Source organism: Rhodnius prolixus, unplaced genomic scaffold, assembly GCF_049639745.1.
Source record: "Rhodnius prolixus isolate KJV_2025 unplaced genomic scaffold, Rpr scaffold_3, whole genome shotgun sequence".
In the NCBI taxonomy this organism is placed as follows: Eukaryota; Metazoa; Arthropoda; class Insecta; order Hemiptera; family Reduviidae; genus Rhodnius; species Rhodnius prolixus.
In genome coordinates, this window is record NW_027411603.1 from 25,931,077 (window position 1) to 25,954,280 (window position 23,204).

Consider the following 23,204-nt stretch of genomic DNA (forward strand, 5'->3'; position numbering starts at 1 on the left):
ATTGCACGCAACTGTGATTACTGTTGCCGCCTCGCAAGTGATTTGCCAAGGATTCATGTATATAAACTTGTTTAAACCCGTCATTTAAGTTTGAGGAGTCAATGATGTCAAAATTGCTCTTTCGGATTTGATAAAAAGTATTTACGGGTGTCCTCGGAACAACAGCATCCTCCCCCCTATCCCCATCTAACTCAACCTTATCGAAGTAGACTGATGCTGATTATTAGATTAACAAAAACATTTTTTTATAATTTTATTTTCAAGTAAAAGTTTTTATGTACATAAATTAAATCTACAAAAGTTTATATGACAGTAAAAAAAAAATCAAGTGAATCAAAATTTAATACAATTTAAAAAAAAAAATCCAACTTAAAAAGTCAGTATGAAATTTGAAAAAGGATATATTGTCTTAGCATAGTTAATGAAATTATTTACAATATAAGTATCTGTTAAAAAAAAATTCTTACAATTTTAAAAAATTCAACATTCAACATTTAATAAGAAAATTGAATGTGTTTACAAATCACTTTTCTGATTCTATAATATGAAAAAATATTAAATGAAACCATCTGTAAGAAAAAATAATTATTAATATTAAACATTTACACAAATGTACAACACATTCTCTTCATTTTAAAACAATTTCATTCAAGCCACTTAGTCGGAGTCACTGTCACCGGATATATCTCCTCCGTCATGAACTTCAATGTTGAACTTGTATTCTTGATCACAACCAAGATAAGCATCACTCATAAAATATAATGTATATGAATGGTGTCCTAAAAATGAGAATAACTGTTATAGATTTCAGTGACGAATAATTTAATTACTTACTAAATGAAATGGTGGTATTAGAAACGCTGGTTTCTTTTCTTGCAGAAATAATATTAAATTTTTGAAATTACCTGGTCCTGGTGCAACGAAATCCAATTTAACCCGAGCTTTTTGTTGAAGTGTTAATCTCTTAATAGAAAGTAATGAATTGGCCTTCGGGTCACCAATAACTACCCACCATCCTTCTTCACGTTTCTACGACATTAAGGAAACATGTAAGAAAATAATTTACATTAAGAAAAAAAAAAGAAGAAATACTACAGAAATTGATTAATCTTACATGCGGAAAGAAAGGAGCAATCACTGGCCCAGGCGCTTCATCTTCACGTTCTAGATTGACTACAACATTTACGATCATACCTGATCTAATATGATCGCTGTGCTCAATCTCATAAGTTAACTCAATATTAGGATATCTATTACAGAACTTAGCAACATCCATCATTTGTGCGTCTGTAAGCTGAACGAGTTTTGCTCTGTCATCATCATCTAGTTCCATCAGGTCAAAAACGGTTTCCACATTCTGTATTAAATAAAAATCTTGTAAACATTCATACAACTTGTTCATCACTACAATTAGTATATATTACAGAATACTTTATTACTATATTACGGAATATAAAATGTATAATATAAACACGCAGAGCCGTATATTAATAAAATGCACTTAAGAAGGAAAAATAGCCTCCCGCTCTAACAAACATTTTTATCAAATTCGGAATTAACACGTTTAATCCTCCAATATAATGGATGTAGACCCAAAACCTGTACATTATACAACACAGAACAGACCAATTACTTGTTCTGACTAAGGAGACCTCAAAACGGATATTTTTGATGGAAACGCAATTCGACATGATCGCATTACTCTCCCTACATGGTAAGAGAAATTAAAATAAAATGGATTTATTTCATTAAACAATAGATGTAAACAACCCAAAACTTTGAAAAATCGCCAGTTATAAAGAAATAATGAAGGACTCATTAAGTTTTAAGAGATGAAAATGACTCACATAGATATAAGAAAAATCTCATACCTTCTCATGACAGGCTTTGATGATATCGTTAGTGAAATGGGGCAGCTGTCTCAAATAAGATTCCTTACTCCACATAGCCTGTGTGATCATTTGAGCCAGTTCCATAGCAGCCACAGCTGGTGCCAGCCATCCATTAGAACTCAGAACATCTACACATGCTTGCATTAAACGGATTGACTAGAAAAAAAATAAGATAAAAAGGTAAATAGCATATTTCAATGAAACAGAAATCGATCAATAAAAAAAAATGGTAACCATATGAAAATTTAAGCTCACCTTACTAAGAATGAGCTCGGTATCTCCTTGTAATTCCGGACCAAGATGTAACCTTGAGAGATGAGCTTGAAGCAGAAGATATGTTTTTGCATGAGGATCATTTAGTTTGGCCTGAGGTCCTAATTTATAAGGAACTCTAGCCGCTAGTGGTTCCAAAACTGCTTCTTCATTTTGCCTGACTGGTACAATATCATATTCAGCAGCAGAAGCAATAATATCCAACAGTCCGCGCACCTTTGTTTTGTTCGACAGAGAAAGAGCAAATAACTCTGAAATAAAGAATAATAATCTACTATACTTTTTTTGCAAATGGAGTCTTAGTTCTCCTCTATAAAAAAAATTATATTTAGTAATTTTCTAAAATAGATCCTAAGAAAGAAATTTACTTTCTTCGAGAAAATAAATTATATGAGGGGAAAGAACCTACCAATAGTTGTGTAATTAATGTAATAATAAGCAGCAATCATTCCCAAATTTAATGGATTAGTGTCTATGTCATCTTCAATAGTGATGCACTGAAATAATGAAAATAGAAATTATTCCCATCGAGGTTTCCTTCAAGTAAATTATTTATTTAAATATTAATTCCATTATTTATTTAATTAAATCCAAATTCATACAATTATTAAATACTTAAAAAAACAATACCTTTGATTGTTCTAAATCAGATAACGTATTCTCTACAAGTTCAGACAGATGATCTGATAAATGTCTATGAGTAACTCCTTGTAAATTGTAGTAATTCGGATTTTGAGTTAATCTTCTATACAACAATGTCCATGTGAGATAATCCACCGCATCCTGTTTATTTTCAATTGTTTTTGTAACAATTTCAGCATTGAAGTGATCATGGAGTTTATGATCTAAATGACTCTGGAAAAGAAATAAAACATTTCGAGTTGTAAGGAGTTAACTTAATTGATTGTTACAAAAGTAGAGAATAATATGGATACCTCAATCGGCAATGGCTCACTGAGAAATTTTTTGAAAAAATCTTTTTTGGAACTCTGACATAAAACCACTACTTTTGCGTCGTCATCTTCTAATGGACGATTTGCTCTTCCTACCATCTGTATGACCTCAGTGATAGGATAATCTTCATATCTGTAAAAGTATAATAAAATATAGATCAAAGAGTTTTTAAAGTAGAGAGAACAAAAAAAGGCACTACTTACACATGTATCCTTCCATTATAAAATTGAGTATCCATAACGATAACTAGGTAAGCATCTATATTTAGAGAGAAACATAGACTTCTTGTTACAACTGCTATCTGAATAGCCCCAGAGTCAAAGAGTTGTTCTACCAATCGGCGATCATTTGTGCTTAGTCCTTCGTGCATATAAGCAACCCCTTGAGGCAATGTCTCCTTTAGGGCCTGAATCAGAAAAAAAATAATTTTAAAATGTTTGTTATATATTTTCATAGTGTATATTGAAGAAAAGGATTAGGTCTTAATGCAGGAATTTAATGCTATAAATCTTCTCTACTTAAGGAACCAAAGCTCTGGTGACAACTCATGATACTTAGGTTAGCTTGCTTTCTGGTAAGGGTTCCACGTGCTAGAGTCCTCGAAGATATGAGTTCTACATTTTCTCTGCTCTGCAATATTTCTCTAGTGATTGTAACTTCTTTACGGCTTCAACGGTAAGATTATATTAGCGAAGAAAACACTCTAATTATAGGAAGTTGCAAAACTTCCACTTTCGGCAATTTACCGATTTTGGTTTATCGCAGGAGTACTTTCTTATTAGAGTTATAATACGAATTTACACAGTTGACAACAAAAATTAGATACAGGCTTCGGCGCCTCTTTACACCTAAATTTTTTTTTCTGTAGTAAAATGAACTTATACCGCAATTAATTAGGCTAGAAATATACTGATAAACGTTAGCTTCAAAAAGCTGACAATTTATCTGAATCATTATGGACAAGTACGGAAATTCTAGTGACATCAAGGATAGCACGCATTTACCCAAACGGCTTCCTCCTCTGTTATCTTTCTGTAGATGGTATTAAATATTGTAATAGGTAAACATAACAAACTGCCAATCTATCTTGTACAAAAAATTTAGTAATTATTTATACAAATAATTCAAATTTAAGGTTCTGTTTAGTAGGGCAATTTAGCTAGCTACACATGACATCTAGAATTTTTTACAGATCGCAATAATGTTTTGTAAATGTAAGTGATCTACGACTACGTAAATCATTGAGTTTTAAAAATTGTAACCTTGTGAATTATTTATTTAAATAATTCAAATTTGAGGTTCTGCTTAATAAGAAAATTTCCTACCCACGACATCTAGTTAACAAAATGCTAGATTTTTTCTTGTGAAGAATAGTTCTACTCTCTATTTATTTAAGATGAATGAAAGTTTGTTAACAAAAAAAAAAAAAATTGTAATGCCGTAATGATTATTATGGAACTTTAGCTCCATTGGATCTAAGACCGTAGTAGCACTACATACTTACTCTCACACAAACTTTTCAATATCCTAAATAGCCGTCAAAAAAATAAAAAACAAAACAAACCTTATCCGACATTCTATCAAGGAATGGAACAATATCTTCTGTATCAGCATGAAAGAATCTGGATGGATAACCTTCTGCAGATGTATACGTAAGAAGATCTATAGCTGTTAACCTCGCTTGTCTTCTAGACGGCACAAATATAATAACTGGTTTATGTGGACTGTGACGCAGAATTGCATTGTACACAGGTTTACTCATAGCGATAAGACGTGATGAATTGTGGGTTATATTGAAGCCCTGAAAAGATGTTAATATCACAGATATTTAATGATACATGCTGCCTTTTCCCACCATAATTAATAAAAACAAATATTTCCTCTTTACTAATTACCTGGACATGTAGTTCCAGAGGTACAGGCCTGACGCTAGGATGAAAATTGAAAGTACAATTGGCTGAACAACCTAGCCATTGGGCAACATCTCTAGCATCTACGAGTGGGGAAGATAAAGCAATTATTCTTAATGAACGTTCAATTTGGGATGAAATATATCGCATACGTGAACAAACAACTTCCAAAACAGGCCCATCTACTCCACCAAGTAACTAAAACAGAAAATCAAAAACCTATTGTGATTTCTTTATTAAAAACACAACACAAATATGATAAATGCAAAATATTGTACCTGCAGATCATCTACAATAAACAGTTGTATGTTCTGAACATTTTTCCTCTGCTTCCATCTTCTTGAGAGAACATCCCACTTTTCGGCAGAGGAAATGATAACCAAACCTTTGGATAAGAGCTGAAAGGCAAAATATATAAATACATATATAATATACTCTAGCTTAGTATTTATAATCCTACAGCATATATTTCTAAAAAGTTGTTTGTAAGAAAATAAGTACTTCACCTTTAAATCAGTAGCAGTTTCTCCTGTCAAAAGTACAACTCTGCTCCCGATTAGAGATGTTAATACGTGATGCCATTCAGCATAAATAATCTGGGCTAAAGCTTCTTTTGCTGTTATGTAGAGGCATCTTGCTTCCGGATCTTGACTTATCATCCGCAGAATTGCAAATTCCGCTATCGCCGTTTTTCCTGCATTCATTAACAACAAAAAAATTATACAAATCAATTGCAGAAAATAATCTTAATTTTAATTAAGATCAAAACTTGGAACTGTGAAGCGTAAGCCTATGATAAGCAAAACTAACCAGATGTGTATACATATAGATAATTGTGAATCTTGGACAATAAGTAAAGAAATTACATTTACTAATAATGTCTTTAAACATCCTACCCCGATCACTAGCATCAAAACAATAAGCTAGTTAGGTAAAACAGTGCAGTAACAGCCAAGGCTGGCCGGTAGTTGACTTTTATAAGGGGAGTGTGACTGGGATGAAATAGAGAATAGACAATGAGTCGCGTGGACCAATGTCTCCTTAATCAAACTATCCAACTAGATTCTGCTAGCACCTCAAATTTGGGAATCAATTCCTTACCTCCACAGGCAAGAGCGCTAATCACTGGCTAATATTAATTTTATTAAATTTATAATAAATTTCTTCACAAAAACATATTTACTGATTTCAAAGAAACTTCAGGATTCCAAAATGTTATCATCATTAAAGTAATAAGATGCAGCTAAGTACATATAATATTTAGGTTTATTCAAGATGAATGGAAATCACAATTTTGATTATCACTCTCTGAACTATTTTTATTAACATTTAAATTTTGTAAATATTTCATTTAGGGATCATAAAAAACGAAGTTACCTGAACCGTTAGGAGCACCGACAAAAATATTTTCATCACTGTTATACACAGCATTGAAGACTTGAGTTTGTATTGGGTTGAATTGTTCAAACTTATCTGAATATAACTGTTCAAATTCATTGTTTCGTAAAGCTGATACCTAAAAATCGTTTATTGCATTAGTATGGATAAGAAGAAGTCTCTATTAATAAGTAAAACATTTAACTTACAGGTAAAGGCTGAAGGTCTAACAATTCAGTTGCAGGAGGATTTTTCTCTGGAAGAATTAAATGTCTGAAGGAAACAGGCAACATAGCTTCAGAGCCAATCCAACGATCAGATATAACCCTAAATCATGAAGTAGGTAAAAATATATACTTAAAGGTTTGGGCATTTTTTTCGAGTTATAAAAAAAATAGGAATTGATCCAAATGTTATTTCTTTGCCTAAGGTCACTATTCTAATCACACCTTAAATAGTTTGATGGATGAAATATTATGTATGAGCGTGTAAATAAGATGGGAGTTTAAATTTTGAAATCAATTCTTTTCTACATTATTGTATGTTTTTTTTTAAGCAAAGTAAAAGCCCAACTTAAATAGCTTGAAAATGCGCTATTAAATAGTTTCAATAAGTCTCAAGTTCTAGTGTTCGCAATTTTCTGATTTAAAAGTTATGACTAAAAAGAATCGGATCCTCAGACCACAAGAGAACTTTGATTTGCGATCTTCCGGACGAAATAACTGGTAATTGGAATCTTAAAAAAGTCTACTGAAGTCGATGAAATTAACAAAACAAAAAAAATCATTCGTGCATAAATAAGAAATAAATTTAAAATAAACATAGGGCTCCATACATGAGAAATGTGAAGTAGTAAGAAAACCATAAACAAATAAAAATTGATTAATAACAAATATTTAAATAATTTAACACATTTTTTCAATTAATTTTATTTTATTTACCTTAGGAAATATTGAGGAGGAACAGGTTCGAAAAGTGGCACAAAAAATTTGATCAAATGTTCATCTTTAGCATATTTTGATTTAAGTAGAAAGAATTCATGATGTAATATTATTTCAGAATCAACATCTTCTACCAATACCCAGAATCCTTCTGAATCTCCATGAACTTTGCTTTCCCATTGAAAATCTGGAGTTATCATTAATTCAACTTTCAATGTAGACCTGAAAACAGAATATTCAAATATCTTTAAAAATTATAATTACTTGGGTTTCGCCCAAGTGAGCGTTATAAGCTCTGAAGATGATCAAAAGCTCAGCAAAATAAAATAAAAATTGAGATTGATTCACAATAAGTTATTTCCTTATATGAAGTATCAGCAACCAAAGTGGACAATACTCAACAATTATGATTACTATCTTAAAATAAACAGATTTTACCTTGTAATTGGCTGGATATGGGTGGAGAGCTCAAACTTAGGAAACTGATGTATATACCTATGGATAGTTTTCCCGAGTTTTGGTATACGTATCAATTCCCCAATTTCATTAGGCCCAAGATCAAATAATCTAAAATTTAATTATACAATTTAAGAAAATAAGTAAAAAATTTTAACACAGAAATAAACGAAACAATAAACATTTGTCCACCTTTCCCAAGGAATACTTTTTTTCTCAATTTTTTTCAAAACTTCTTCCGGAATTTTTTTAAACTGCCTCAAAGGTGTCATAGATTGCCACATTCTTCTATCAATCATTTTACTCAAAGCAAGCGTTTTTTCAACTAATTGTGCCCAACCTCTGTAAAGAACTGTAAAAATAAAGCGGATTAATATTTTCAAAAATAACTGGCAAAGATAAATCTATTTTATCACTCTACACTAATCTCACCTATTTCAAAAATTGCTCTAACAAGTCTTGAAGCAGATTGCGTTACAAACACCATGTCTGACATTAGGGCAAATCCTTCAAGTTTTAATTGTGAGATATATGATTGAAGTAGCACATTCACTTTAGCCGAAGGTTCTTCCATACTTTCCTGAGATTAAACAAATTTTGAGTCACAAAAGAAGAAATAATAATAATAATAATAACAATAATAACAATAATAATAAGGATAAGGGGTTGTGGCAAAGTCCACCCCCTAAGTGATTTCCCTAATAAGGAGTCAGAAATGAAATAATAATAATAATAATAATATAAGGGAAGGGATTAGCTATGAGGTTAGCATACTGGACTCCCACGCGGAGGTCCGGGGTTCGAATCCAGCAGCTAGCCCTTAGATTTTCTCTTCCTAGGAGCTTCTTACAGCTCACTGTCCGGTGATGGACAATGTTGTCTGTAACGAGAGAACACTGTCCGGAGGCCGGCAGTGCACTGGAAAAAGCTCCGGGCTCTAATAACCTCAGCTGTTAAAGCGCCAAAAAAAAAAAAAAAATAACAATAATAATAATTACAATAATAATAATAATAATAATTAAAAAGAGGGAAGGGATTAGCTATGAGGTTAGCATACTGGACTACCACGCGGAGGTCCCGGGTTCGAATCCAGCAGCTAACCCTTAGATTTTCTCTTCCTAGGAGCTTCTTACAGCTCACTGTCCGGTGATGGGCAGTGTTGTGTGTAACGAGAGAACACTGTCCGGAGGCCGGCAGAGCACTGAAAAAAGCTCCGGGCGCCAATAACCTTAGATGTTGACGCGCCTTAAATCGTAAAAAAAAAAAAATAATAATTAAAAAGGCATATGCATACATAAAAACAGATAAAAATAAACAAATGACCTTTATTGGTATAGGGACTCGTTCCATTAATTTCTGGAGTTCTATTTTCTCTTCTTCTCTTACTACTATGTTTTTAAATTCGCCGGACATTGAGAAAACTCTGAAAATAGTTAAAACGTCAGTTACAATGTAGTATAACTTGTGATCTTGAATAAAACATTGTAACCCTTACGTTACAATTGTCATATTTTATTTACAATCAGTAAATGATGTCGCAAAGCACTATGACCTAAATTCAGAAATTTTTAGGATTTAATTATAGAAAGCTTGTGATAATGTAAAAATGGTCTTAAAAATATTTATGAAATTATTTTTATATTACTGAATACATTCTCTTTACCCTGATTAACTAATAAATTTTGATAAATAAGATTCTTACAAGCTGCTCATTAGCAATTCAACTAGAACTTTTCCACCTATAAGTAGAACAGGTGTAAGTTAAGTGAAAGATATTAAATTTATCCAACCATAGATAGGAAACCATAACAATAGGCCCAAGAAAAACATCTTACAATTGTCCTTATCCGATTAACTTTTTCCTTAATTTAACTTAAAAAAGTGTAATACTAGCCTAAGTTTTAAGTAAGTAGCTTTAAAAGAGTATAATCTAAAATTATAATTGTCTGGATATTAACCTGATACTCCCTCCCTACAATGAAAATACATAAAAATAATTGAATTAACAATGTAACGTTTGTTCCTTTTTCTGATTCAAAACGTTATCCAAGGATCCAAAAGTATTCTTAAATCAATAAAATCAACAGAATTCAAAGGACCTTAATAAAAAATAAAACCAATAATTTTAAGACCCTTTACGAGTCATCAAAAAAAGTAGTGTAATAAGAAATGGACAGACAAAAAAAATTATATAAAATAAAATAATTAAGTAAATGGTCAAGTATAATAACCTCAATGGACCTTATATTTACCTGAAAAGTTCAATTTCGCTTAAGGTTGGTTTTAAGAGATGGTTATAGGTAGCAATAGTTTCAAATGTGCAATAATAGTGACTAGCAATACGCCCAAGTTCAGTTACCTGAAAGATTTATGAAAAGATTAAGTCATTTTGTATGTTAAAAAACGTCCTTTAATATATATTTATCAATATCCGATTTACCTGGAAACTCCCAGTCCTTTTGTCATATTTTATTAGACCACTTTTTTCTAAATGAATCGCCGCAGTGTGTATCAGATCAGCCCGATGGCGTTCTAATAGATTGTCTTGCTCTTTTTTATCATTACTAATACCATATAATCCAGGCTGTCGCAACATTCTTGTTTGAAAATTAAGGATTATCAATTATTATTTTAAGAAAGAAAAAAAAAAAACTAATGAATTTCTAATAAAATTAACACTTTAGTACCTTATATATAAATATGTATATCCCAACCATTTTACTGCATCCTGTAGATTCTGAATTGTTCCAAGAACAATTTCAGCATTAAGCATATCTGGAAGTTTAGTTATCATTTGGGATTCTATCGGTAATTGTTGATTTAAAAGGGATAAATAATACTGAAGTTCACTATGATTTGTGATAAGTATTCCTTCCCCCTTGTTATCGTACTGTGGCCTTCCAGCTCGACCTAACATCTACAAATAATTTTTATTAGAGATATAAAAGAAATTCGCTAAATAACTTTAACAAAAGAAAAAAAAAACGTAGAAAGTATAATTATTTACCTGTAAGACATCCAAAGCGCTTAATTCAACCCATCTGCCTTTTTCCGCGTTATAAACTTGTGTTCCTTTGATAATAACTGTATGTGCAGGCAAGTTCACACCCCAAGCCAGCGTTGCGGTCGACACTAACACCTGAAACATTTTTTCAAATATAATTAAAGATATAACAGATTTAATGATGATATCTCTCATAACATGCTTTTCATTCAGAATCAAAATAATGATAATTGTCTAGCATTACGGTTGCTTATGTAATCAGCATGAAATAGTTTTAATTTTAAAAACTGCACTATATTTTTTAAATAAGTTATCATTTATAGTCTCTTTCAATCAATTTTTAACTTTCCTTTTCTTTATACGAATATATATTCATTTAGTTTTGTTTTAACAGGCAACGAGGCACTAAGATTTGGGCAGAATTAGCCAACCACAAATGCTACTTTACAGAACAGATTTTGGATTAGTTTTTTCAGAAACTGATAAATCGATTTTCTTCAGACATGATGAATTCACTGTTTTTGCATACTTTTTTTTTTTAATTTTAACTTTTTTTAAGAAAAAAAACATTTTCTAAGAACATTAATTTTAGGCAGTTCTGGTGTAGAGGGCGGCAGGCTCTTCTCTAATCGGCTATTTCAATATTAATATACTGGATTTCAGTTTCTTATCTTTAACAAGGACTAAAGGAGTTGTTAAAATTCCGAATTCGAAGAAAATCACTTGACAAGAGGTGCGAATTTTTCGCATTAGAATTTAGGTTAACACTGTTTTGCAATCTATTCTTGTAACATTGGTAAAAATTAAAAAAGAGGTTTCTCAAAATGTTTAACAATAACTTTCAAAGTAAGATTGTTTTGTTTTTTTTGTTTTTTTCTGGCATTGGCTTTTCACCATACAGCCAACTTCAAAGCTTATTTCTTCCTAGGATATTTGATCTTAACTATGTAACTTCCTATCCACAAGTATATTTGTTAATCAAATCTTCAACAGGTTTCAGGATGTAGACATTACTAGAAAAGATGATGTCCTCGTATCTAAATGGCGCACTCAAATTTTTGTACAGCGAGATGAACAGCACATCTCTTCCTTTCTTATAAAGTGGGCATTCCATGACGACATGTTTAAAATCTTCCTCCTCCTTACACTTTTCGCACAACGGAGTTGCTCGTTTACCGATTCGATGTAGGTAATATTGTTTACATTTGTTTTAAATAAAAGTGATTTCCTAAATCCCATTTACAGTATTCTTAAACATTAAAATGAAATAAAGATTTCATAAACTGACAAATCATAAATCAACTTTCTGAAAAATATTTTTAAACTTGAATTAATTGTAAAAAATAATTAACAATACCTGAATATGTCTGTCAGCAAATAAATCTTCTACGAGGGTTCGATCCACTCTTGTCATTCCAGCATGATGAATAGCAAAGCCATAAGGTAGAAGATCTTTCAATTCTCCATTCTTTTGAAAAAATAATAATCAGAAAACAAACAAAGTAGCAAAATATAGATTGTTAACTCAAACATAAGAAATACTAAGCAAATCTCCCCCTTCCCAAATGGATTTAAATATGAGATAACCATATTCAGGCATAAAGAAAAAGTTCTTGGCCCGGGCGGAATCGGAAGTAGAAAATACTATGGTATTGCATCAAAATTGCACAAATTATAATCAGCTCTACTACTAAAGAAGTCAAGTTCAGTCAGATTTTATCTTGCCTAAAACTGTTCCTTCGAAAAAAGGGGATAATTCATTCAAATAGGCACCCAAAAATTAGAAAAAAAGGTTTTCGAGAAATATTTAGCTGCTAAAAAAAAATATTTAACTAACTTCCCCGGAGTACTGATTAAGTAAACAGACCACTGCCCTACTGACGTAGCTGTTAGTTGAACAAGCAAAGATCATTTACAACAGAGTTACAATTTTCAAGAATCAGAATAAGAAAATTTTCAAGTTTGTGGAGTCAACAAGTTTAACAGAAGTTATTTTATTACAATGCTCGAAACTTCTCTTGGGCAAAAATAATAAGTGCTAACCTAAAAAAAGGTTATTTATTAAAGTAAAATTTTTTTAAAGTAACATTTATCAATATTTGGAAGAAGTGTGCAAAGACCAAATATAATTGGATATTCAAAGCACTGAAGGCCTAAAATTACTTGAGATACTTCATGTCCGTATGTTTAGCAAAAAATCCGAAACATTCTTGATAATGAATTAGAACCCTTAAAGTTAAGTCTGAGTAAAAATAATAAAACATGTTTCCCTAATACTAAGAAAATATAGGTTAGAACTACGTATTGCAAAGGTTATTACTACAAGATAAACTGTACTTACTTTTACTTGTTCTGCTTCAGTTCTCAAAACTTCCATTGAAGCTGAGCCTTCACGCAAAAACTGGCCAAGAGTATCTTTATCAAGACACATATCCCTCACAGCTCGGGCAGTTTTTCCTTTAAATTGATCGTAATTAAATAAGAAATATTTGTCTTCTTTGTAAGGAATTAATGTTGTGTATATTATACAAATAAAAGTACACATTAAACATAGAAAATTAGCCATTAACAACGATCAATACTTTAACAAAAATTTTAAGAATATTCTGAATGCTTAAGCAATATTTCTATTGTTCGAGCTCTCATTCACTAAATTTGTATTAAACAAATTCCTGCTAATGTTAAGAAGAAAGCCTTGGACTGAAAAAAATTGAAACAGGATGAAGCTAACTCTAGAACCTAGGATAGGCGTAGAATTTGATCAATGTCCATCAAATTCTACGAAAGCCCATCAAGACAACTTCATAGTTCCAGAAATCGCATGGCATTGACTTGTTCTTAACTCAACCTAAATAGGCACCAACCGGAAATGCAGTTTACTCCAATCCAATTAGGTTTCATAGGATTTTACATATGATTCAAATACATCATAGGTAGTAAGAATATCTTCAAAAAAAAAAAACTTTAATAAACGACAGAAGGGCAAGAAAGAGGCGTAGGACTAGAGATTTTTCAACAAAAGGGAATAAACCTTGGTAAGAAATCCATGATCAGACTGCAAAAGGCGAAGGTCAAGGTACCCTCGGGATGAGTTTCAAGTGGCAGGGAGATGCAATAGATGGACCCTTCCCGCAGAATGCTTTAAGAGTATTCGGAGCACTCGGTCGAAATTGTTTTGACAATCAAAATCGTCAATGCCCCTAATAGGTAAAATGTTACATGACTTGCGAGTTGAAGGAACAGTTGCGGGGCTCATAGTCTTCAACGCATCTTCAACCGGCCGGATCTCATTCCGAATCCAGGGAAGACTTAGATCATTACAGAGAAAGGCCTCACCTATATCTGGCTTGTTTGGGTAATTGAAAGCTGTAAGTCCTTCAAGTATCTAAGTAACTTCTCTACATTACTGCTAGATAGAAAAAATGTAGCACCTCTTTCTATGACGCCTACCCAGATCACGTCCGGAAGTGTACTTTCTTCCTATATTGAGCTTGTTAAAGTATTCTTTATCCAAAAACCTGAGCCTAGGTTTCCCAGCCTGAAAGTTTTGCTATTTTTTTTTATTTAATTTACTACATTGATGGGGAAAATTTAAAAAGAGGCTTAACAGATAAGTAAATTCTCATTTTCCCGACCAACCGGACTGCATATTAATTAAAAAAAGTCATCCCTTATCTTTTAATTTTAGATGACTTGAGGTAGCTTATCTGGCGCAATATGGTTGCCCTTCGCAGTTAAACTGGCCATGCAGCATCAGGGTAAATAAAATAGCTGATCAACCAAGAATACCTTATTTCATAAAATAAATAATAATAACAATAATAAAAATGTTAAAGCCCAAAAATGTAAATGTATCTGCAAGTAACTTATTTAATTCAAGCAGAAGGAATTAATCTGGAGGATTGTGGAATCAATCCTAGTATTAAATAATTAAATAAATATATTATGTGTTCATATTTTAAAAGTGATAAGTGCATTTATTTACCTGTTTCCTTCCTTGAATGAACAAAAATAAGAACTTGATTTCTTCCTGCGTGTTCCATAACTTTCTCGTAAACAATGTCATTCATAATCTGAAATCTTTTCAGAGCTTTCTTTTCTGTGATACCAATATACTGTTGCTCTAACGGCACTGGGCGGAAACTATTATCAAAATAAAATAAGCCCTGAAAGTATTAAAATAAAAAAATAAATTTAATTACTGTTAAAAATTGTTTTGCTAAACAAATACTTAGGTCTGACAGCTTTGAAATCATTTACCGTATTAGGGTGTACTCGAAGAAAAGTAGCAACATCTTGATAGTTAGGAAGCGTTGCGCTTAGCCCAACAATTCTCACTTCCTCTTGAGTAGATTCAATATTTCGAATTGCGCGAGCCACTAATGCTTCTAGAACTGGTCCTCTTTCATCGTGTAATAGATGTATTTCATCCTATTTAAGAAAGACAAGTTACCAAATTTTGTCTGAGTTAGCTGTATAAAATAAAAGTAATTTTATTGTAATAATTAATTTACCAGTATCACTAATTTAACGAATTGAGTAAAACTTTTCTCTCCTCCTTTACGGGTGATAATATCCCATTTTTCTGGTGTGCATACTATTATCTGAGTCGCATGAATCTGCTCCCTAGACAATTGATGATCACCAGTCAATTCTGACACGGTTAAGTTGTAACAGCTTAATCGCTAAAAAAATTAAAAAGTACATTTTAATTAAACATTTTTGTGATGGGTTTATACATTTATCTTAAATATGTATAAATAATGAAAGTTATTTAATAAATAAAAGCAATATTTTTTTTAAAATCCTACCAAGAAAAATTAACTCTAGAAATAAGATTCTACAACCATTCTGACATGATTATAAATTTATTTGAAGTGAAGTAAGTACCTTTCCAAAACTGCCAACCATTTCTTGCACAAGAGATCTCATTGGTGCAACATATATAATTTTGAATTCGTCGACATTAATAGTTCCATCTTCATTGATATGCTTCCCAATTTCTCTAAGCATACACATTAGAGCCACATTTGTTTTACCTGCTCCCTACAATAAGTAAACTTTTTTTAGTAATGAGCCACCTAAAATAAAGTAGGTTAAATTAAAATTATTCTTTAGGAGCAGCGATGACGGTCCAAGATCCGCCAGACTGCGGTTTTCATTGGGAAATGAAGCAGGAAATCGGCTCTGCTCGATTCCCATGGCTATTTATTTTTTGCCTCAATATCTGCTTTTAAACTTTAGCACCTTTAACTTTCATATTTTTTACCTTGAAAAAGGTCACACTCAAAAGCGTTTATGAAAACACGTTCAAAATTAAAACAATTAGAAATTATTCATTAATTATTTACATTTCCAAAGACTAACTCTAATTAGCAGTAAGTGAGAGCCGCTATATAATCATAAATTAGAAATAAGAACAAAGCACCTGCTTCTTAAATGCAATAAATAATGAAAGCCAGGTTTTTATAACCGGAGTCTTTCTAAATTTGTTTACAAAAATACAATAAAATGCGTAAATTGAAATTAATTTTTATGAAATTCTACTTATTTCTAGCGAAATATAGGAAAACTAACAGTAGGTGCGCACAGTAGAACGTTTTCATCACTTTCCAAACAAGTTTTATAAAGCCGGCTTTGAATTCTGTTCAAAGTTCTAAACTCTTCAAAGCTAGGTTGAACATAATTAGGCAATTTGTCAATCGGAACAAGCTCCTCGTCTTGATCATAAGGTTTAGGTTTGAGTGCTGGTACATGCACTTCCTCGTATCCTACAAAAAAAAAAAATTCGGTTTTAATATTTACACAGAATGGACATACAAATAGAATACTTTTAGTTTTTGTTCAAAACCAAATTACCAACCTTTTCGTTGTTTTCTAAACGAACCATCTGGTAGCTGACAACGTTTGTTTGACATAAAATGTGAACCATGTAAAAATGCTAAATCTTCTAGATCTAGTACATCTCTAGGTCCACCAACAGGACCGTCTCCTTCGCCTTGTCCTGATGATTGTGCAGTTTCCCTACGTCGAGGTCTTAAGGTTTCAATATCACCAAATTCTTCACTGCGCCCAACTTCAAGCTGGCGTAATATTCTAGCCAAACCAGGTGTTGACATCATAGACGTTTTGATCTTAGTCTTTTCAGCTTCATTTTGAGATGATGCCAAAAGCGTACAATACAAAACTACAAATAACAATTTTCCATTACACAAATGAAATTTAGTTTAAACATTTAAAACATTTAAATTTTACACGAAATGATTGGATAATGTAACTTAAATTAAATAGTTACCAAGTTTCTGAAAGTTAACTTTTACAGGCTCTTCTACAATTGAGTTTAGTTTTCTTACAAAAAGTTAAATTGGTAATTCTTAAGTAAGGTTTATTATTATTTTAATAATATTAATATAATAATATTTTTCTTAAAATGATAAGCTTTCATTCATTGGTCCCCTAGAATTAAGTTATACTCAATATTACGCTAGAAGAAATGCCTCTCTAGGCACTGCTAGAGAATAATTTTTTCTGGGGAATAATTTTGTCCTTTAGCTAGAGAGGATGAATTACAAGGGAAAGAACTAAAATCTATTTCCCTAAAATCTATTTATTACCTAAAGTAGCCCTCCTTAGTGCGCAAGAGAAATGAGTGTCAATAAATACGCTTCTTTAAGTAATTACTTAAATTCCAGTAACACTTTTAAATTGATTAACAAATACATTAGCAAATTAAAGTTTTGACCCCTCTTGAGAAGAGAAAGAGACGATTCAAATATTTTACTTTAATTGCAATTCTTTTCTTTAAATTAAATTTTCAACTCTAAATTAAAATTGATATGGTTTAATACTTTAATTATTCATCCAACAGAGAAGAGATTGTCTTATTGTTTACATAATATTTTCCGTTAAAATTTTTAATATTGTAAGTGGTTTTAACCTCAGATTCACTTGTTGCAGGTTTCTATGGTTTTGGACATTTGAGTTAAACAAATTTGAATTCTAGCTAACCTCTGTCACTTTAAATAATTTCATTCCAAACTATCTCCCTATTCAAATCCAGTTATCTAAGCTCTCTCAATTTCAAATCTCCCCACGAACTTTTGAGACAATGCTGGCCGGGCGGCTATCCGAATGCCTGACGTCAGTTGTACAGAGAGCAAGTAGCCCTTCTTAACGCCTTAAAGGCCTGTAACGTGGCCGCCGTTTACGAAATCAAGCCACTGTAAGTGCGCTGGTTCCAAAATACTTTATATATATTTCATATTTTTTTAACTGTTTTACTATCTGTACAGTCGTGAAATTTTTAAAACAAAAAGAAAAAAAAGGTCGAAACTTGGCGAAAATAAGTAAAGAAAAAATATACTGAAATCGACAAAAATTTAGCTCCTCCAATAGTAATACTTAAAAAACAGGAATTAAAAGTGTAAGATAGCGCATGTCGTAACAATAACAGAAAATAGCTGGTCTGAATTATTAGTTGTACAATAGTAGTTTACCATTGTTTCAATAATAATAGCGGAACTATTCGAATTGATATGGGTATAGCGGACAACCGAAAAATGAAATTTGTTTAAAAATCCAAATCTTTACCAATTAAAAAACTACAAAATGACATGGTATCAAATTTTAGGAAGACAACTATCTTAAAGCTAGACTAATTACTTACTCATATTACGATATTTCTTGATAAGTTTGATGAAATCAAAACACTCATATCCTAACAATAACACAAGCTGATTTTCACACTCTCTGTCATCAGGGGTTTCTTGAAGTATAGACAGAACTTCCGCTGCTCTTGCTTGTGAAGTCATTGCGTCACTAAAAAATTTTGACAATCTTCTTTGTAACCAATAAGCGTCTATATCCAAGGGATGAAGAGCTTTTTCTTTCTTACTAGTTTCTTCAGTGCTCCCTAACTAAAATTATAAATAAAAATATATGATAGTTTTTACGAGATAATATTATACACAAGTAGAAGACTTAAAATCGTATTTGCAAGCATAAATGCAAACCAAATTTCTAATTATAAGTGTGGAGAGAAATTATAATTCAATATTTTAGCTGTAAAACAATAGTTTCAGATATTTTTTTTTGCTTACGTTTTCTGCATGAATTGCTGTGTTGACTTTGGCATCTTCTCCTTCATCATTATGGTCAGCCCCATCGCCATCCCTCACTTCTCCGTATATATCTTCACCATCTTCCTCTTCACTTTCTTCAAACTGTACATTGATCCCATAAGTTTCATCAATATTTTCATCAACTGCAATAAAAACAAAAAGTATACGAGTTGAAATGCATACGTTCTAATTTCAAACGTTCATATTGAACGTTTCTTCTTATTCTTCAGTTTACAATGAATTCATAACCGAATTATAGAGAAAAGTTAGCTCTGTAATTGGTATAAATTGCAATGTTATAGTGTTAATAGTTATTGAGATATTGATGGTTAAATTTTGGAGGTTTCCAAATTCGTTCAAATTTCAAACCCTTATATATCTTTCTATTTCATCAAATTTTATTGAATTCTTTGTCGAATTATAAAGAAAAGTCAGCTTTATAACTGGTATAAATTGTAGTGTTAATAGTTATTGAGAAATGGAAGGTTAAATTTTGGAGGTTTACCAATTCGTTCAAATTTAAAACCTTTATATCTCTCTTCATACAGTTGAGAATTCAATGAATTCCATACCGAATTGTAGAGAAAAGTTAGCTCTACACCTGGTATAAATTGCGAGTCCACGTAAATCTTAATTTTTTTTTTTTATTTGTGCATGTCTCTTACTACGCTTTTCTATAAAATATTAATTGAAGAATATTTCGTAGAAAATTTAAGAAAGTCATGAAATGAAATCGCGAAATAGATATAAGCAACTAAAAACTAATTTCTGCTTAAAACTATTTCTAAAACAAAAGTTGCAATTTAGAATGTATAGTACATTTGTATTTTTATAAGATAATTATATTTTAAATTGAAAATATATAACTTAATTACCTGTAGGAATAATTTTATCATCCGCACCAAAATCTGTAATTTTTTTGCACAAATTAAGAAGTAAAGCGAATCGCTCTTCAGCTAGACTACCAAGTAAATTCTCTGTTTCTAGTTTCTTTTCTTTATCCTTAAGCTTATCATTTTTTAGTACAAACAAAACTTCATCAGCTGCTCCACAAAGAATATCGCGCGGCTGAAATACAATAAGATTGAATTAATTAATTTTCAATTATTAATTTAAAAAGTTGATGATACAGGCTATCCACATTTCTGAATATCGTTGCAAGAGTATCTCAGAAAATTAAAATGGATGAAATTGTTTCTAAAATTAAATAATGTCGGTTAAAAGAAATATAGTAAAATAAAATTAGGACGAAGAATCGTAAAAAAAAATTCATTTTTCCTTCAAAATTCCAAATTTTTTCTCTAATAAAATATAAATTGAAAAATTAAATAAAAAAAAATATAGCACCTGATCTCCAAGAGCTTCTTGTATAAAGCTAAGCAAAACTTCGTATGTTTGTCTCGTCTCCTGTGTTTTTGGTCTATAGACAACACCAACCATGTCATCTGTACTTTCCGAAAGTAATGTTGTCCCTTTCATACGAGTAAAATCATATTGCGCTTCATCTCGTTTCTGCCGTCTAAAGAGTTTAAACAAGAGAAATAATTCAACTTTAGCTCTAAAAATTTTATTCTGAGAAATATTACTACACCTGTAATTATTGTTTATATTCCTCAGACTATAATATACTGTTCAAATAATCATTTCGAAACAACAAACATTTTTTATTTTACGATATTGTTTTTAATAAACTACTTTTAATATGTAAATGTTCAAGTACTTTTCTTTAATGAAAATATTATAATCAATAAATTTTATTTTTCTACTTTTTTGTTGGTGTTCCTTGAATAAAGAATAGTTATTTATTTAACAAGTGCGGAAAATACTTTACACACGAGTTAAATATTATATTTTTTCTGCAACCATTAGGGTTATTAACTAAAAAAAAAACTAAATAGGAATCACTAGAATCCATTTTAAATTTCTATAAGGTAACACTATAATCTTTTTAACTGTTATAATTAAAAATATCTAACTACTTATTAAAATATTATTTTTATTTCTATATTCCTTTCAATTTTTATTTTATTTTTTTAATATTGGTTTTTTAATTATTTAGATAAAATAAATTTAAATAAGCTTATTAAAGTTTTACAGAAAATATTTAATAACAAAACTTCTTATATCAAGGAAGCACAATAAAGTTTTTTCACTCACTATTGAGGAAAGTGACACTAATGGGAATTTTTTCCCACTAGTGAGGGAAGTTGGGCATTACACAACTGATTTTAATTGAGTTAAGAGGACATTCCTACATGGTTGCAGAAAAAATAATATATATGGTTTAAAGAGAAAATCTCAAACGCCAAAACCAAGCTCAGGTAATTAAAAACCTGAAATTACGTTCAGATACCAAATATATAAATATAACTTTTATCAACCTCAGTTTAGTATTAGTTTTTGGAATAACAGGGGAAGATCATTTAAGGAAAAAAAAAAAAACAAACGCATAATAACAAAATTAAGAACGTACAACTTATTTAAATAATTTATTTGTTTCAATTTTTAAAATGGCTTCAGCGACTTTCGTAGAACAAATACAAGACAAAACTATGTAAATGTTATGAATATCGTTCAAGCAGAAAATTTATTTTAAAGGTTTTGAGTTGCTGCAACGTTAGGCTTCTCTCTACAGTATATTAGGTCGAATTCACAGAATGATATTTTGTTTCTTCGAAAGCACTCAAACGAGTTATGTTAACTATGACTTCCCTTTTAGCCTTGTAATTTATTTATTTTTTAAGGCAAATTCTGGGAGTTTTTCTATAAATTAGCTCTTAAATGCTCAATAAATGTTTGATACTGCTAATTATAACACTAAGTCTTCTGATTGAAGTGCTTTCAGCACCGTATTCTCTGCAAAAGCCCTGAATCGAATCCGGTGAAGGTCTCAAACATATCAACAGTTAGACACGTTATTTAAAGAAATGGACGTGAAAAGTTTTGAATTGGCTAGTTCTCGATGGGCATAACGTTTGGCGAGGATTATGGAGAAAGGATTCCGAACAAGATAAACGAGCAACTTCATGGTGCGAGAAGAATTATGACACCGAAGCAGCAATGGTGATGCAAAGACAGTATTGAACATTGCAACTTAAGTGAACTGATGCATAGAAGGACAAGATGGTAGAAAATGAATAACAAGGCCAGAACTCAACAATGAGCATTTTCTTCCACAGCCTGTATGTCAACTGTAAAATGAAGTTTATTTGGTTATAAATGTTGGTTTATATCTTAATCAGCTACGTTTAAAGAGAACTCCAATTATTTATTTGAAATAGATTTGAGGCGAATCGCCTAAATTTCATGAGGGGCGAAACGTCCTCAAATCAGATGATGGAAGGGGTGGGGTGGATGCTCACTGTTTACTATCAATGTTTTACCAATAAATAAAAAGTAGCTACATGCTGAAGTGAGGAGCTTTCCCTTGCTAGAACGAAATCATAACCTCAAAACCAAACCTTAAAGTAATTTAATGTTTTATAACAAATACTGTACAAATATAAATACAATCAGATTATGTTACACGTACTTGACTTTTCTCTCCTCTGTTTTTATCGGTTTAGTACGTTCAAACTTGTCACCCATCTTAGTGCCGTCCAATTTTCCCACAAGGGACATGACTTCTCCAGTTGCTTCATCTCTACTTCTTCTTTCGATAAGCCTAACATCAGCTTGAAGTACAAGATTGGAATTCTATCCAACAAATAAAAAATAAATAAAAATAACATTTCAAATTATACATTACTGTTGAAATATGTTTTTTATTTTATTTTTAGTGTAAAAACAAAATCTATTTACATTTTTTGGTAAAAGTTACAACAATATAATATAGTGAACTTCTCTTTCAAAACAGAATACTAGTACTTACCGCTTTGTATTCGTATTGCAGCTGCCGAGCCGCAGCATCCGCCATGCTGATGTGCTTTTATGTTTTCTTCAATTAAAAGTTATTCCTGTTCCAAAAGAAATATAGTATTTATATAGCTAATTTATAATCTATTTTAGAGTTGTGTTAATGTACTGCTTTGTTAAAGATGATCCAAACAAAGAAGGTTACAAAATCATTAAGTGCGTGGTAAAGTCAGTGCTACCAATAATTTCGTTTATAAACTGATTATCTTTATCCTGCCTTTATTGTTATGCCACCGTATTACATTTACATTTCTGAACTTTAAATTTTTAAAATCCTTGCATTATTTTTTTAAAATTAAAAATGACAACAGTAACAAATTTACCGCTACAGCTTGAAATCCTTCAAAGGTTATTTTGAAACA

At 31.2% G+C, this 23,204-nt stretch overlaps 1 protein-coding gene across 1 annotated transcript; it reads right to left on the minus strand.

Annotated features, from left to right (window-relative positions):
• Positions 1 to 469: 469 nt before the first annotated feature.
• Brr2 (U5 small nuclear ribonucleoprotein l(3)72Ab) lies at positions 470 to 22,993 on the minus strand. The gene is made up of 38 exons (XM_074125716.1): positions 22,799 to 22,993; positions 22,460 to 22,623; positions 20,275 to 20,446; positions 19,803 to 19,995; positions 18,907 to 19,070; positions 18,474 to 18,723; positions 16,671 to 16,994; positions 16,385 to 16,578; positions 15,698 to 15,853; positions 15,322 to 15,492; positions 15,068 to 15,238; positions 14,793 to 14,973; positions 13,149 to 13,264; positions 12,165 to 12,275; positions 10,811 to 10,942; positions 10,491 to 10,720; positions 10,244 to 10,400; positions 10,056 to 10,162; positions 9,127 to 9,226; positions 8,236 to 8,383; positions 7,996 to 8,155; positions 7,786 to 7,914; positions 7,348 to 7,569; positions 6,616 to 6,733; positions 6,407 to 6,545; positions 5,536 to 5,723; positions 5,308 to 5,427; positions 5,015 to 5,227; positions 4,684 to 4,920; positions 3,323 to 3,525; positions 3,101 to 3,251; positions 2,796 to 3,020; positions 2,575 to 2,662; positions 2,148 to 2,416; positions 1,872 to 2,048; positions 1,115 to 1,357; positions 906 to 1,029; positions 470 to 779 (listed from the first exon to the last, which is right to left on the minus strand). Exons 1-38 carry the CDS (start codon positions 22,841 to 22,843, stop codon positions 658 to 660), a joined length of 6,414 nt encoding a protein of 2,137 aa, XP_073981817.1. The 5' UTR covers positions 22,844 to 22,993; the 3' UTR covers positions 470 to 657.
• Positions 22,994 to 23,204: the final 211 nt, after the last annotated feature.

Coding starts and splice junctions, on each gene's coding strand:
- Brr2 (XM_074125716.1), bottom strand. CDS start 22,843: ATGGCGGATGCTGCGGCTCGGCAGCTGCAATACGAATACAAAGCG. Junction 19,996..20,274: donor AAGAAGCTCTTGGAGATCAG/GTGCTATATTTT, acceptor ATTGTATTTCAG/CCGCGCGATATTCTTTGTGG. Junction 5,724..6,406: donor CGGTGCTCCTAACGGTTCAG/GTAACTTCGTTT, acceptor TAATGAATGCAG/GAAAAACGGCGATAGCGGAA.